General features: G+C 38.2%; 1 protein-coding gene across 1 annotated transcript in view; it reads right to left on the bottom strand.

Moving 5' to 3' along the window:
- The window catches only part of lman1 (lectin, mannose-binding, 1), a 66434-nt gene that overhangs the window by 31841 nt on the left and 17764 nt on the right, over positions 1-16829 (bottom strand). The window contains exons 2-7 of the mRNA XM_043680460.2: positions 12331-12485; positions 12130-12237; positions 9057-9118; positions 7683-7782; positions 4131-4254; positions 3945-4003 (exon numbers count right to left, since the gene is read on the bottom strand). Of these exons, the coding sequence (XP_043536395.1) occupies positions 3945-4003; positions 4131-4254; positions 7683-7782; positions 9057-9118; positions 12130-12237; positions 12331-12485 (608 nt within the window). The remainder of the gene's footprint in view (positions 1-3944; positions 4004-4130; positions 4255-7682; positions 7783-9056; positions 9119-12129; positions 12238-12330; positions 12486-16829) is intronic.

Raw genomic sequence — 16829 nt, 5'->3', positions numbered from 1 at the left:
AAATCATACCTGTAAAAGGACAACCCCAATTCAATTTACAGTCTGCTGAATCAGCTGACTTCAACCAACAAAGCAGTGAAATGGTATAATGGACAATAAATAGAGTAGTTTTTGTGGATTTGCACTGAGGACAGCATTGTTCGTATTGGGGAATAAGGTCTTAGAATAAGCTGTTAACACTGGGGAAGAAGTATGGAGAAAAAAAGTTTGAATTCAGATATGTGGTGTTAACTAGAATGAGATATTAATTTAGCCATTGCTAACAGTTCATTATTTGAAGCCAAAATTCTAACGTTCTTAAAAGACCCTGTGACTGCCAACAGATCCGGTTTCCCTCCTATTTGCACAAAATGGTTGTGAAAATGCAGCAAATAAATGCAGTGATAACTTGTATTGTCTGAGATTGAAACACTAAATGCATTTTCCAAAGAAAAATCAAAGTACAGATAGCAAAATTCAAAAGGATTATTAGGTAAAGAGCAATTATATGCCAAAAATAGAATGTTTCAGTAGTACACTGTTGCGTTGATTTTATCCAAGCAATTACCATTAAATTCCAGACTTAAAAATGGATACGTGCCTTCGCTTACAGCTATATTCATGAGAAATTTGAAAAACAATGAATAATTATTTTTCTAGTATTAATTAATAAGAATATGGATTTTTTTTCTTCCACATGGTAGTTGCTGCAGCTTACATTCATATATTAGGTATGCTGGCGTGGAATTCATACTTGGGCAACCTTGAACTTTGAGGTCAGGTCAGATGCAATCTCTCCACCACTGCCTTCAGCATAATACAACTTGCGCAATTTTGAGAATATACAGCTTACTTAGATAGTACATGGTAGTAGAGCTAATAAATAGCATTTTAATTTCATGCTTCAGTTCTGCAGCTGACTACTGCTTTGGAATTCTTCAATTCTACTGCTCAATAGCTCAACTGCAAAAATCATAAAGGTCGCCATAGTGAGTGGTAACTTAAAATATAAATAAATTAAGGGCTCTTGAAGAACAGGAGAAATATCCTCACCACTGAGCAAGGGGTTTTGGATTCAACTCCCACTTGCTCTAGAGGCCTAGCCATCCTCAGGTGCTTGACTTTCTCCAATAAAAGTCAATCTAACCACCAGCTTTTGATATGCAATAGTTTTACCATTAATGAATGCCCCACTGTCAACATCCTTGGGGTTATTATTGGTCAGAAATTCAACTGGACTAGCCATATAAATAAAAGATGGCTACAAGTGTATGACAAACACTAGGAATACTGCAGTGAATAAGCCATCTCTTGACTCCCCAAAGCCAGTCCACCACCGGAGTCAAAATGTGCGGTGCTAGAAAAGCACAGGCAACCTTTCAGGAGCAGAACATTCAACATTTCTAACATAAGCTCTTCATCCATCTCAAAGGCACGGGAGGATGATAGAATACTTCCCTACTTGATTGAATGGGTGTAATACCAATAAACACTTAAGCAGCTTGACACCATTCAGAACAAAGCAACTCGCTTGACTGGCACCACATCCACAAGAATCCACTCCCTCAATCACCAATGCTCAGTACCAGCTTGTGAAGCGTATCCTATCTATATGCTGCACTGCAGAAATTCAAACTTCCTTAAACAGTACTTTCCAAACCCATGACCACTTTCATCTGGAAGAACAGGGGCAACAGATGGGAACACCTGCATGTTACCCTCCAAGCCACTCACTAACCTGATTTAGAAACATATTACCATTTCCTCACTGTTGTTGGATCAAAGTTCTGGCATTACCTCCCTTAGGTTATTGTGGGACTATTTACAGCACATGGATCGCAGTAGTTCAAGGCAGCAGCTCACCACTACTTTCTCAAAGGCATCTATGGATAGACAATAAATACTAGCCAGCCAGCGAGGCCCACATTCCAGAGTGAATAAAAGAAAAGAAAACCTGAGCAAGGTGATTCGAAAATATCTAAAAAAAAATTAAACTTCCAGTTACTAACTGAAAGGATAAGAAATAAGTTATTTATATTAACATGTTTTAAGACTTAACTGTCAGGCTAAAAAAGGTAAAAACAAGGACTGCAAATGCTGGAAACCAGAATCTAGATTAGAGCGGTGCTGGAAAAGCACAGCAGGTCAGGCAGCATCTGAGGAGCAGGAAAATTGATGTTTCGGGTTAAAGCCCTTCAACAGGAAGAGACGAATAGAGCTCTATTCCTGACGAAGGGCTTTTGCCCAAAACGTCAATTTCCCTGCTCCTCGGATGGAGCCTGACTTGCTGTGCTTTTCCAGCACCTGTCAGGCTAAAAAGCACAATTGATTAACCACCTTATGGAAGTAACTTATACTTTAAACCATATGGCAGAATGTTCTTTTTTAGCACAAGTGCAAAATAAAACTTAAGAATATTTTAGACTTTCAATCCACCAGGATTTCTGTATTTGTTTCTGATTTTCAGCAGTTCTTTCAGTTTTTAGTTGAATGTTTATATTTCCCTTCAATACTAATTTGCAGTAAACAGTTAAACATGCAGTCCCTCCCATTCAAAACACTAATAGCACTGAAAGAACAACAATTAAGGAAACCAGAATAAGTAAAAATAAATCTGAAACAAAAATTAGGAGATCATTAGGATGACAATAATGGTTCAAAGTCCATTATTACTGTAATATTTTACAGGCAATTCCAAAGGTCAAGCAATTTATTATTTAAATGTTTTACTTCAGTACATGAAGTGTAATTAGTTAGTCCATTCAGGCAATTCAAAAATTTAATTTGCTAGACAATGAATACCATTAATGGTTTAGATGAGGGAACTAAATGCTCATCTCCACAACTCAAGGCTGCATGGAAAAGTGAATGGTGAGAAAAATGCAGAGAGGCTTCAGTGTGATTTCGACAAGTTGAACGAGTGGTCAAATACATGCTAGATGAAGTGAATAAATGTAAAAGTATTCAAGGTGGCAGCAAAAACAGGAAGGCAGATAAGGCAATAGGTTGGCAAGAGGAGGTGGGGATGAGGGAGATTTGACAACACCTGGCTGAACTTGTATACCAATCGCTGAGTGAAAGTATTCAGGTACAGGCAGCAAATGGTATCTTGGCAAGAGGAGTGTGTGTGTTGTTGCAATTGTATAGATGTGGTTTCACCAAGGCCTTGAAGTACTATGTGCAGCTTTGGTCTCACATGGATAGATGTTCTGGCTGTGGAGACTGCAACAAAGGTTTATCAAACTGATTCCTGGGATAGCAGGACTGGATTATGAAAAAAGAGACTGCATTTTTTCAGACTATATTCACTGGGGTTTAGAAGAATGGGGTTGTGGCAGGGGATGAACCCAAACAGAAAATTACAACAGATCTAGACAGGGTAAAATGGATGAAGTATGTTACTGATGACCAGGGAATCCAGAACCAGAGGACACAGTCAAAGAATAAATAGTAGGCCATTTAGGACTGAATTGAGGAGAAATTTCTTCATCCAGGGAGTGGTGAGCCTGTGGAATTCTCAGCCTTGACCACTTTCTCTGGCCAAAACATTGAAGTGCTTTCAAGGAGTAAGATATAAAGGCATTAAAAAGTATGGGGAAGAAAGCAGGAATAATGAGCCATAATAACAAACTGCGTATCAGGTTCAAAAGGCCGAATGGTCTATTCCTGCTCCTAATTTCCATGTTTACATTAAAGTCACTTTTTTAAAAAATAAATGAATCAAATATATACTAGCTTCAAGCAAAAGAAGGTTGTACCTTATTGTAATAAAACAATATTAGGAAAAAAAATCCTCTATAAGCAAGTTGCCAAAACGTGCTCATTTTCAGTTTTCCCATTCTCCTTCAATTTATTACTACTTCAGAATTTACGCATATTCTTACTTTTCAGCTAACACACTGTTGCATCTTGTATTTGCACATATCATGCAGCTTTTTTCAATTAATGTTCATTTTAAATCTTACCACTGGCTTGCCAGGTTCCAAAAGTCTGAATGTCAGAAAGGACAAGACGTCATGATCATCTGTCAAGAACAAATCAACATGTGAAAGTCTAATTGTGACATTTGTAATGAGTTAATTCACTACTTAAAACAAACTTTTCTGCAGGTCTTGAAAAAAATGCACATTATGTTTATGCTAGAAACTCACCTGCAAGACCACCAGTCGCTGCAGAGATTCCAAAATAACCTTCGGGTGGAAGCATCATATTTTCTACTCTGGCACAAAGTTCATAATCATCGTTATTCGGAGTAAAGCCATTATGTAGCATAACCTACAACAGAAGATCAGGACATGTATTTTTGAGTGTCTTTTGAAGATTCTGATGACCATGTACAATAATTGGTCTAAATCCGTTTTGGTTAAATTTTAACAGATTGGCTATATTTTCTTTTCAATCTTGATGAGACATGCTGTGAATATAACTGAATAAAGATACCTTTGCTTGTCAATTGAACACAGATAAATTGATAGTATAATGCTTCTACCTAATGAAACTAGAGATCTTCAGAATACAATTTAACACCAAAAAACATAATACACACAATGCTGAAGACCCTACATAATTCATTTGAGGCCTCACGTTGAGGCCCCCTTTCCATTCCCGAAAATCTTTTATTAGTCAACTTAAACTATATGATTTCTAAATAGCCAAGCTTATGGAACTGCTAGATTTACTGAAATCACCTCCGTGGGTTTTGGCTTTATTTTGCACTTTTAGTTCTGTTTGGGTTCAGTTTGTTGGAAAAGAGAAGTGTCAAGCTAATCCAGTCTCTCTCAGAAAACCCTTTGGGGCTCCAGATTAGGAACGCAAAACCCTGATTCAAATGTTTGCCTGATATAGCTTGCAAAAACTGAAATGAACTATTTTTGAACATTCCAGTCACAACACCTTGTGTTTGCTGATAATAATTTACATGTGCCAGGATGCTGACTGAGAGCCACCTTGAACACTTCACACCTTATCCTTTTTCCCTCAAAATCCAACAATTATTAGCCACAGGACGTGTTTGAAAATTGTTCTGCAGAGATTAATTTCTTTATTTTTTCATGAATTGCCTTGTGTTTTGGGATTATTTAGAATGGTGTATATAATTTAATATTTGCAACCATGTCTTAATCGACTTTACACATTTTTCAACTAAGTCTTGTTTCCAAAATAAGAATTTTATTTGAGATAAACCTGGCTGATGGATTTGTATAATACACCCAATATAAAATTGGCTATATCGGTAATTGCGCGAGGCAAGCGAATGTGAGTCATTAAGAGGCAATTGTCCCTAGACTAAAGACTATTGCTCATCCCTAACTGCCGTAAAGGCAATTGTGAGCTGTGTTCTGAACTTCTGCAGTCCGGGGTTTACTCAAATGTTGGTATTTTTATAAAGAAAATAAATTGGAGCTGTCATGTTGAATCAATTGGCACCTGCTATATCTAATACAGATTTTGTCTATGATAGATTTTTTATAGAAGTTCTCACTTATCCAGTACATAGATTGATATCTTTGAAGCAAAGGTCAACCAAGAGAAGAACACTCAAATGGTATAAAATTCACAATAAATGGCAATGGTTCACAATAGTCAACATGGAGAAGTAGGACAACTTGCTCTCACAGCTTTATTTCTTCACAGAGCAGGCATATAGGCTTTCATAATGCTCCATAAAAATAGTTTAGACTCATTGAGTCAATTAGCCAGTATATGAGATAAGCCATGTTTGATACTCCTTATTTTTGATCCAGTATTAATTTATGTCTCTGAAAATGTACAAGATTGATTAAAAACCATGATATTCACAACAGAATGACGTAGTTTAATTCGATTAAAGAGTTTGGAGTATTTAAGAAAAGGACTTCAATTAAAATGAGAAAATACAAGGACCCTGTGTTTAATGAACATAGACATTTTGCATGAACATCAGTAAGTTGTTAGGACTGGAAATCATATGGAGATTTGCCAGATGCATATCTGCAGTACCTGACCTGAGTGGTGTTATTTTGGAACAGTGGAGTCCTCAGTTCAATACATACTAGGAGAAATAGAGGACCGCAGATACTACAGATCAGAGTCGAGTGTGTAGTGCTGGAAAAGCACAGGTCAGGCAGCATCTGAGGAGCAGGAGCATCAATGTTTCGAGCACAAGCCCTTCATCAGGAATGGTAAATACATCAGAAACACCCCTGTGGAGGGAAGTTCATCAGAACAGATGCAACAAAGACTGAGAAACTAGGAGAATGGAATGGAGTCCATACAGAGAGGAGGGATTGAAACGGTGTAGTCAAGGCAACTATAGTGAGTTGGATTTTGAAGAATGAAATGGTGGTGGCAAGGTGGAGAGTCCCCCTAGCTTAATTAAACTCTCTTGAATGGAATAACTAGCTTAAATCTAGAGAGGTCACGACAGGAGACTGCAGCCCCTTGGTATGATCCTCTTGCGCAGTGTGGGAAATAAGGGTCTCTAGTTCTAGTCTCTCTAATGACCACATGTGCAAGATGTGTGTCCAGTTGCAGCTACTGGCTAACTGCTTTCCCGAAGTGGATCTGCAGATGGATTCACTGCGATGCTAAGGATGTTTAGCGAGGTGGTCACACTACAGGTGAGTAGTAGACAGGCTGAAAGAGAATGGGTAGCCAAAGTAATAGGTTCAGGAAGGACATGCAGGAATACTCTGTGGTCATCCCTGTCTGAAATAGATGTATGGCTTTGAGTAATATTGGAGGGTGGGGAGGGCAGAGAAGGCCTCTCAAGGGAAAGCAACATCAGCCAATTTCATCAGCCACTATGGGTGGCTTTGCTGCACAGATGGGGAGGAAAACGAGTTCAGGGTTATAATGATAGGCAATTCAATAGGAGGGCACACAAACAGGTGCTTCAAATGTGATATGTTGCCTTCCTGTGCCAGGGATGTCACGGAGTAGCTTCAGGACATTCTGGAGTGGAAGAGTGAACAGACAGTGGTCATGGCACACATAGGTACCAATGATTCAGGTACACAAAGAGATGAGGACCTGAAAGCTGAATATAGGAAGTTAGGATATAAATTAAAATACAGAATCTCAAATGCAGTAATCTCAGATTAGGCTTTACTGAATTCCATGTAGACAACATCAACCACTTTTCCCTCAACAATCATCTTTGTCATTTCCTCAAAAAATTCAATCAAGTTAGTGAGGCACAACCTCTCCTGCACAAAACCACGCTTATCGCAAATCTTTTCCATTTGCTTTTACGTGCTTATGGATCTTGTTCCAGAGAATCTTTTCCAATAATTTCCCTATCACTGAGGAGGTTCACAGGCCTGTAATTTCCTGGATTATCTAATACTGTTTGTTTCTCATTGATTTTCTGAAATGGAGCTCAATCTAAATTTGCAGATTGTAGCAATTCAGGCAAGGAAATAGAATCAAATTAAACAGGCCAAAAAGTATCAAATGAAATGGACAAAATATAGCCAACTACAAACATAAAAAGAACAGAATTGTAAAACGTACTGCGTGATTAAGGTTTAAATAGCTATACTCTAAGAACTAGCCCTGTACCAAAATCACAAGATCGAATGAGCTATTTCCACAAACCGTTTGATGCTGTCGTTTACCATGGATTTCCCCACAAACCACTAATTGCTCACAGCGGATTTCTTTGATATAAGACAGAAACCAAGGTGACAATCATTTCAATATGTTCAAAATAAGAGACTTACCGTCAGTATTTTTTTGTAGTAGATAATTCTAGCTCTTACAGCGTAAGGCTTGTTCCTAAAGTCTCTCAGACAAGAGCCTAATGCTTGCGTTGCACCATCACTGTAGAAGCAAGTAAATTATTGTATTGTTAAAACACAAGTAGTAAGCTAAATCATTTGAGGAATATAACAAGTCAAACCCATCAAAAATAAAGTTGGGATCGACTTTCATACACTTCCTTACATTTTGATTAATAAGCATTCAAAATTTAGGTATTCAGTTTTATTTGCTGCTTTTTGTCCTATCCAAAAATTTAAAGAAAGCTTCTTTAAAAAAAAATACATTGTTTTGCATATACAATCACATCATAATTAATCAGAACAGAGGTAATTTGTGAGGAAATCAATTTTCATATATCTTAGTTGGGTAATTCTGAAGAGGCACAGCATTCTTGGCTCTAGTTCATGTTTCGTTAACATTTGAGTTAGAATGAAACATTGAACTTACTTGCAACCATAGTATGACACAAGTTCACAAACTACATCATGTTGTACACTTACAGACTGCAAAATGACCAAAGACAGCTCTACTTAAATACATACAAAATCACAGGGATAACAACCAGCAGGCTTTACCGTGAAAACATGGCTGATACCACTTTTTGCCCAGACAAAGACTAGCAGATCTTGTGCTCAACAGTATCACAGAGGAGTCTATAGCTGCTGGCACAGAGAGCCAGTACAAAGGCAAGTAAATGTGCAAGGTCATGGGATAAAGGGTTTCCAGCAGACAAACCATAGCCAGATGATGCTGTCCAGTCCCTTGATCATACATGGACTGCATTTGATCAAAGGCCCATTGCTCCCAAAGAGACAAGGTGCATTCAGGACAGAAGCTATTCGGAGCTTTGCATGGTGCCCTGCTCTCCTGCTGCTGTGCAAGTCCTGGTGACACTTAAATAGTCCTTGTCTGGGTCCTCAGTTTGACAATAGTAGGGAAGGTCCTCCTTAATATTGTGTTAGAAGTTCAATTTAGACTACAAATTTATGCTGAACAACGTCAAAAGGATTTGGATTCAAGTCTGAGACAAGATCTTGAACAATGGAACAATTTGCTTCAATACCAAGATATTTACTAGAAAATAGTTAGTTACATTTGACCATGTAAAGCAACCAAACTCATTCACATCAACAGTCTCTTTGTTGAAGACCTTTTTAAAAAGATGAACTAAGCATACCAGTGAATCAAATACATGCTATCTCAGGCATTCAGCTTCAAGCACTTCCAGGTCAGATAATCAATAATCACCCTCAATCATCACCAAATAACATGCTTCAGTCAAAACAGAATCTACGTTAATGTAAAAAGTTGCAGAAATTACTTTAAATACTTACTTTTGATGATCATAGAGATATTGCCCATTGTTTCCAACAACAAGTACTACTGGGTTATTCTTCTGCAAATCAAAAATAAACTTTCAGGTTAACTTTTCTTATTGTGTAAAATTTCTAGACAACTTCAGATCTCAAATTGGAATATTCAAGATGTAAACAACAAATACACAACATCTTCAATTCACTGGTGAAACAAAGATTTCAAGTCAGCATTTCAACATAATTAAAATAATTGGTAATCGGTGTATTTAATATTCTAAAGAAAGTCTTTTACCACTGCTAAACAACTTAGTGCTGGCTAAGAAACTTAAATGTAAAGCATAAAATTATTAAAGCAAACACTTAAAATCAAGTCAAAAACAAATTTACACAACTTATTAAGCGTCAAATCTAGAGATAACAAACAATAGAATTCAATGCACCTTCAGGAATGGCACACAAGAAAGATAGACTCTACAGTCATAGATGAGGGATCATTTCATCTGGAACCCTATTCATCACACTAACAAACTACACAATAAATAGGAGTACAGCCTGCTCAACTATTCAGCATGATCTTGGGTGCCAACCTCACGTTCTTGCCTACTTTGTATGCCTTTGAGATATCATAAATCCATTTATCCCAGCCTTGAATGATGAGACTTCTCCACCTTTGAGGGTTGTGGATGGTCAAAGATACATAAACCTTCAATTGAAACAACATTTCCTCATCTGAATCCTAAATGATAAGTCCTTTATCCAGCCGGCATTTCAGATTCTTTGACCAATGCAAACACTCTCAGTATCAATTCTCTCAAGCTCTTATATAGAGTCATAGAAATTTACAGCACACAAACAGACCCTTCAGTCCAACTTGTCTATGCCGACCAGATATGCTAACCTAATCTTGTCCCATTTACCAGCACTTGTCCCATATCCCTTCCTATTCATATACCCATCCAGATGCCTTTTAACTGTCGCAATTGTACCAACCTCTACCACTTCCTCTGGCAGCTCGTTCCATACATGCACCACTCTTTTTATAAAAAGGTTGTCCCTTAGGTCCCTTTTAAATCTTTCCTCTCTCTCCCTAAACCTATGCCCTCTAGTTCTGGACTTCCCATCCCCAGGAAGAAGACCTTATTTATTTACCCTCATGATTTTATAAGCCTCTATAAGGTCACCCCTCAGCCTCCGACGCTCCAGGGAAAACAGCCCCAGCCTATTCAGCCTCTCCCCCTTAGATCAAATCCTCTAACCCTGGCAACATCCTTTTAAATCTTTTTTCAACCCTTTCAATGTTTCAATTAGATCATCTAATGCTCTTCTAAACATGAGAGATATAGATCCGATACACTCTCAGATCCCTTATCACAGAGCAATTTAGAGATTTGAGATCCCACTTTAGAGATCAGTTTGTATCTCATCCTGAAAGAGCTGTGCATCTGATAAAATATATGCCTCACAGCAACAAAAGGCAGCTTCATTCAGAAAATTAAGTATTTTACTTTGAAAGTTTAAGTCTATCGATTAAAAACAACATCAAAACGTCGTGGCGGCATGGTGATTCAGTGGCTAGCATTGCAGCCTCTCAGTGCCAGGGACCTGGGTTCAATTCCAGCCTCAGGTGACAGTCTGTGTGGAGTTAGCACATTCTTCCTGTGTCTGCATGGGTTTCCTCGTGCACTCCAATTTTCTCCCGCAGTCCAAAAATGTGCAGATTAGCTGGATTGGCCATGCTAAATTGCCCATAGTGTCCACGGATGCATAAGTTAGGTGGACAGCAAAGTTACAGTGATAGGTTAGGGGAGTAAGTCTGGATGGAATGCTCTTTGGAGAATTGGTGTAGACCTAATGGGCCGAATGGCCTTTTTCCACACTGAATAGATTCTATGGATCAAATGCTTATGGATTCAATAGAACATCTGATACAGAAAAGTATGTTGGGGGTTTCTTTTTATACATACAAAATAAAATTTTATGACACAATCATACAGTTAGACAATAAAATATACCGAAAAAACTAGGCCATTCAGCCCATCGAGTTTGCAGCAGATTAAATAATCCATTCCCCCTCAAACCTGGACAAGTTCATATCTCTGTATGATCTTCATTTCAGAATTGCTAGAAGTTGAACCTTTTGATCTTGTACTCAACAGAACTAGGGCTTGAGAAACAGACTTGAAAAGAAGCACCATTTTATGTAGCATGAGACAGGGTGGTATTGGTTGGGTCATCATTAGCATGTAGAAGCAGCAAGAACTGTTAACGTTAAGCTTCCTGCCTGATCTGAGAGTTCCAATTGGTCAGGTCATTGAAAAGGGATGTAGCCGAGTCCATGGCCCATTTTTTTGAAGAAAGGTGCAATGTATGTACAAACTCCTTTGACCAGTGTGATGCCAGGTATCTTCGTATGTCTGAATGGCTAACAGACTGCAAACAAACACATCTCACGCCACTCAAACTCAACCATTCTGTGCTTCCTTGCCTCAGAAAAGAAAATCCATTAGATGCGACTCTACAACTGGAAATCATTTATTAAGCAACTGGACTGTGGCAGCCAGACACACACACACACACACACACACACACACACACACACACACACACACACCTGTTTTATGTAGGCAAAATGCAATGGATTAATATCCTTGTCTGTTAACACATGAACTCTGAAAAACCTGAAGATCCATAATTGGTGGAATTAGTGAAAACTGAAGCAATGAAAAAAATATAAAACCAAACCCTTACCACTTCTGGATTAAAACTGAATAAATCTCATTGTTATAGCAAAATACAAATGCTGTTGAACAAAGTTTCTTGAAGACTGAGTAGTATTATTTTTGGGGAAAGAGAATTAGGGATATTGCATAAAGGGTGAATTAGAGATGTGCAGTTGTTACTTTTGTGTCTAGCAGAGTAGGCTCAATGGCCTATATGGTTTACTCTTGTTTGAATTTCATTTCTTTATTAAATACTGTTGAATGGTATACTCATAACTGCTAATGCAGGGAACGTATGTTTACAAAATATTTTATTGCTTTACTAATTGCTTCTTTGTTTGTGAAATATAGTCAACTGAATTTAGACATACCTTTCCATCATTGTCAAAGGAGTCAAAAAAAATACCAACACCATTCCATGAATCAGCTGCTCCAAAAACTGGGCCATCTAATCCTTGATCTACTGTGTACCAGATTGCCTAAACAGAGAGAGATGGCAAAAATAGTGCATGACAATTTCAAACATCTCAATCATTCTGAACAGGTATTCTGCTAAAGTAACAGATCATTACCAAACCATCAGCTCCAACCCGTCCTCTCCCTGTCACACGGAAAGTAACTTCAATTTCCCAGTTTTCAAAACTAAATTTGCTTTTTGTCCAAACAGATCCCTTCTGACTTTTCAGTGATGGTGTTATACGGATTTGATCAGCACTTGGTATTGCATCTAAACAAAAAAATAAAGAAAATCTCTTAACATATGCAGTTACAAAGGACAGTTAAGCATTTAACCTAACTAAACCATTTTTTCCATGGATAACAATTCTTGATGTCAGCAACAAACTATAACATAAATCCCCTCACAGAAAACTCTGAATATTCATTGCTCAAAAAAAAAGATGCAAAACATCATGGAGTTAAATATTTCACAAGGTCCAACATGTTGAAGTAATACAAATTACAAGACTCAAGAAGTAAAAGCTTGCTTTCAATTTGACTGCTATTGAAAAAGTGTACTTGCTGCAAACAGGAGATCCACTAGCCCATTTATACAATGAAGCCAAAAAAGGAATCAGTAGCAGCATGTTAAGAGCAGTTATTTTGGGGACTTTACAGTATAGTGATATTTAGGCTTACCAGGGACTCGGCTACCTCACATTTCAGTAAAGCCTGGAATTCATGCTTAAATTATTTATGAAGCTTTTTTTAGAACTGGAAAAAGCGATCTGCTAGTAGCACAGCTGTTTAATTTGGTTCAGATGTTACACTTAGATGTCTGCCTGTAAAACAAACACCAGCAGCTACAGTCAATGATGTGGCACTGTTCTTCCATTGATCATTTAATGGAGAAATGCAAGAAGATGCATGGCACTACAGATTTCATGTGACATGTTCTCAAATTTTCAAATGTTTAGAATTTTCTCATTTAACTGATGCAATATTGGCCAAAGAGATCACACTGAAAGAGAATTTTTAATGCAAACAGTTTTTAAGTTTGATTACTACCAAAATAAAAATACATTCTTGCAATAACAAAACAGGTTTTATGCTGGACTACTGTGTTGAAAGGTTCAGGATAGATCATTTGGAAATTTGGGTTAAAAAGTGAACAGAATAGTGCATACCTTTATGTTTGAGAGGGGTATGTATGCACAAGTAATAATGTCCCTACATCTGGATCAGAAGGCTCAGGCTTAAGTCTTACTTGCTCCAGAAGTGTGTTAGAACATCTCTGAACATGTTGGTTAGATAATATATATATATAGCTTTACATTTGATTTGTATTTCAACTCAATGAACATTATCAAGGGGAGGCAGTTTTAGTTTCAAATGAGTTCTAAGAGTGGTGTAGCATTGACTGGAAATTTGCTTATATGTATTAAAATTAGGGACTTATAATATTTGATGTTAACAGTTTAGTGCTTAGAAACTGGGACAGAACAAAGAAATATTTGGGAAATTGCCTAGCAACAACATGCACTATGACAAGGAAGACAAAAAAAAATCTTTTAGAAGATCAGAACCATCCAAAAAGGTCAGTGCAAGTGTGCAGGTTTTTTGCAGGCAGGTGGGTGGAGGTTGGAGAGGTGTAGAGAGAAAAGGAAAGCAAGTCAGCAAGACAATGCCTGTGAATTATCAAGTCTACTTTAGTAGTTTCCAAAACAATCAAGTCAGAAGAAAAACCTTGAGTGGCTTAACGTCAGAAGGAGAAAAGCTCCAAAAATAGCAAAGTGTGGAAGAGGAGTTTAAGGAACCCATGTTAAGAAATATATTAGCTATTGTATATTAGCAGTTAGGTGTCTCGGGAGGCAAGTAAATAAATTCATTGAGTGAATGCAGAAGTTTGTCTAAAGGCAACCCATTATAGCCATGATTAAGGAAGCAAGTGTTTGTAGTGAAAATACACCCAAATTGGTTTAGTTTTTTTTCTTGACATCATGCATATTTTGACAGTGTATTTCCATAAGATTTATTAACCCAAACAGAAACCAACTGATATTTCACCAGTACCATCTATTAAGATACATTGTGTTGATAAATATTTTTAAAAAGTGACCAAGTCCAAGGATGGGATTAATCTTTGGGCTCAGCTATTGCCCACTTTACCAATGGGTTTGGCGATTTTGAAATTGATAAAAAAAACTGCAAAATAAATCTTTAAAAAATGTCTCACCAAAGAAGCAGACTGTATGAAGTGTAGATATTGAGATCACTTTTTTTTTTGTCATGTATCATACTTCCAAACTGCATCCAATGGTTCCTGTGGCATAGTGGGAACTGCCCCTGTCTTGAGTCAGGGGACTATGGTTCAAATCCCACCTGCTCCAAAGGTGTAATAACATCACTGAACAGGTTGATTTGAAAGATTATTCAAATTGTATCCACATAGATGGGATGCAGGAACCACTTTAGTATTCATGAATTCAATAGAAAAGACTGGCACTTCTGTCACAATATCTCAAGTCTATTTGTTTATCCTGATTTTTTTTAAGCCCAGAGAGGCTAATTTATTCCCACTTTTCAATGACATAACAAGATGAAATAGCTGTAATACTTGATCAATATCATGTAGAAATGCTGAAAATAAAAAGGAGTTGGAGAAAGCTTTCTTTGAACTTGTTCTGCCATTGAGTTGATCACCCAACTCAATAGCCTGATCTTGATTTTCCTTGTTCTTTTTCATCCCTCTAACCCCCAAGTACTACATCCATCTCCTTCTTGAAATCATAGAATATTTTGGCCTCAACTGCCTTCTGGTGTAGCAACTTCCACAGGCTCGCTACTCTTTGGCTGAAAAGATTTCTTGTCTCAGTCCTAAGTAACTATGACCCCTATTCTGGATCCCCCACCCCAGCCCATCAAGACCTGTTTGATTTTTACAGTTTCCCCTCTCATTTTTCCGAACTCCAGCAAATATAATCCTAACCAATTTAACCTCTTTGTTAGTCCCGCCATCCTAGAAATCAGTATGGTAAACCTCTGCTGTACTTTCTCTACAGCAACATCCTTTCTTAGTTAAGGAGACCAATCTGCACATAATATTCAAGGTGTGGTCTCATGAAGGCCCTGTATAATTGCATGAAGACATCCCCACTCCTGTATTCAAGTCATCTCACTATGAAGGACACTCACTGATTATTGTTAGTTGTACATTTTGGCTGCTTGGAGTTGCTTGGTTGTTCAAAGTCTGAGAAAAGATTTGTAGCTCGGGTGCTCGTTGTTGTGATTCTGTTCGCCGAGCTGGAAATTTGTGTTGCAGACGTTTCGTCCTCTGTCTAGGTGACATCCTCAGTGCTTAGGAGCCTCCTGTGAATCTATGGATGAGTGCCATGCCTCTAGGAATTCACTGGCTGTTCTCTGTTTGGCTTGTCCTATAATAGTAGCGTTGTCCCAGTCGAATTCATGTTGCTTGTCATCTGCGTGTGTGGCTAAGGATAGTCATGTCGTTTCGTGGCTAGTTGGTGTTCATGGATGTGGATCGTTAGCTGTCTTCCTGTTTGTCCTATGTAGTGTTTTGTGCAGTCCTTGCATGGGATTTTGCTCATGCTGGGTATCGGGTCCTTCGTTCTGGTGAGTTGTTGTCTGAGAGTGGCTGTTGGTTTGTGTGCTGTTATGAGTCCTAGTGGTCGCAGTACTCTGGCTGTCATTCGGAAATGCTCAGATTCCACAGATTCAATCAATAAGCACATCGACCTGGACCCAATAAACCGACCACTGCAGCGGACAGCTGGAACTGACAACCGGAAGCGGCAGATTCAAACCACTACAAATGCCGGAGGAAAGATCACAGGAGCGCTTCACAGGAGGCTCCCAACCACTGAGGATGTCACCTAGACAGGGGACGAAATGTCTGCAACACAAATTCCCAACTTGCTTCCCAGCCTGCCACAAAATCTACCAAACGTATTATAGAGTCATAGGATCATAGAGATATACAGCACAGAAACAGACCCTTTGGTCCAACTTGTCCTTGTTGACCAGATATCCTAAATAAATCAAATCCCATTTACCAGCATTTGGCCTTTATTCTTCTAAACCTTTCCTATTCATATATCCATCCAGATGCCTTTTAAATGTTGTAACTGTACCAGCCTCCACTAGTTCTTCTGGCAGCTCATTCCAAACATGGTGAAGAAGTTGCCCCTTAGGTCCCTTTTAAATCTTTCCCCTCTCACCTTAGACCTATACCCTCCTAGTTTTGGAATCCTCCCACTCCAGGGAAAATCTCATCTATTTACCCTCTCCACGTCCCTTATGATTACATAAACCTCTGTAAGGTCACCCCTCAGCCTCCAAAGTTCCAGGGAAAATAACCCCAATCTATTCAGCCTCTCCTAATAGGCTCAAACCCTCCAACCCTGGCAACATCTTTGTAAATCTTTGCTGAACACTTTCAAGATTCACAACATCTTTCCCATAGCAGGGAGACCAGGATTGTACACAGTATTCCAATAGTGGTCTAACCAATGTCTTGTACAGCTGTAACATAACCTGACAATTCCTATACTCAATGCACTGATCAATAAAAGGTAAGCATACCAAGCACCTTCTTCACTATCTTATCTATTTG

This window comes from Chiloscyllium plagiosum, unplaced genomic scaffold, assembly GCF_037043375.1.
Source record: "Chiloscyllium plagiosum isolate Xiang-an unplaced genomic scaffold, Cpla_swu_hap1 HiC_scaffold_1, whole genome shotgun sequence".
Taxonomy (NCBI): domain Eukaryota; kingdom Metazoa; phylum Chordata; class Chondrichthyes; order Orectolobiformes; family Hemiscylliidae; genus Chiloscyllium; species Chiloscyllium plagiosum.
The sequence above is the reverse complement of the archived record's forward strand: the minus strand, read 5'-3'. Positions and strand labels throughout refer to the sequence as shown.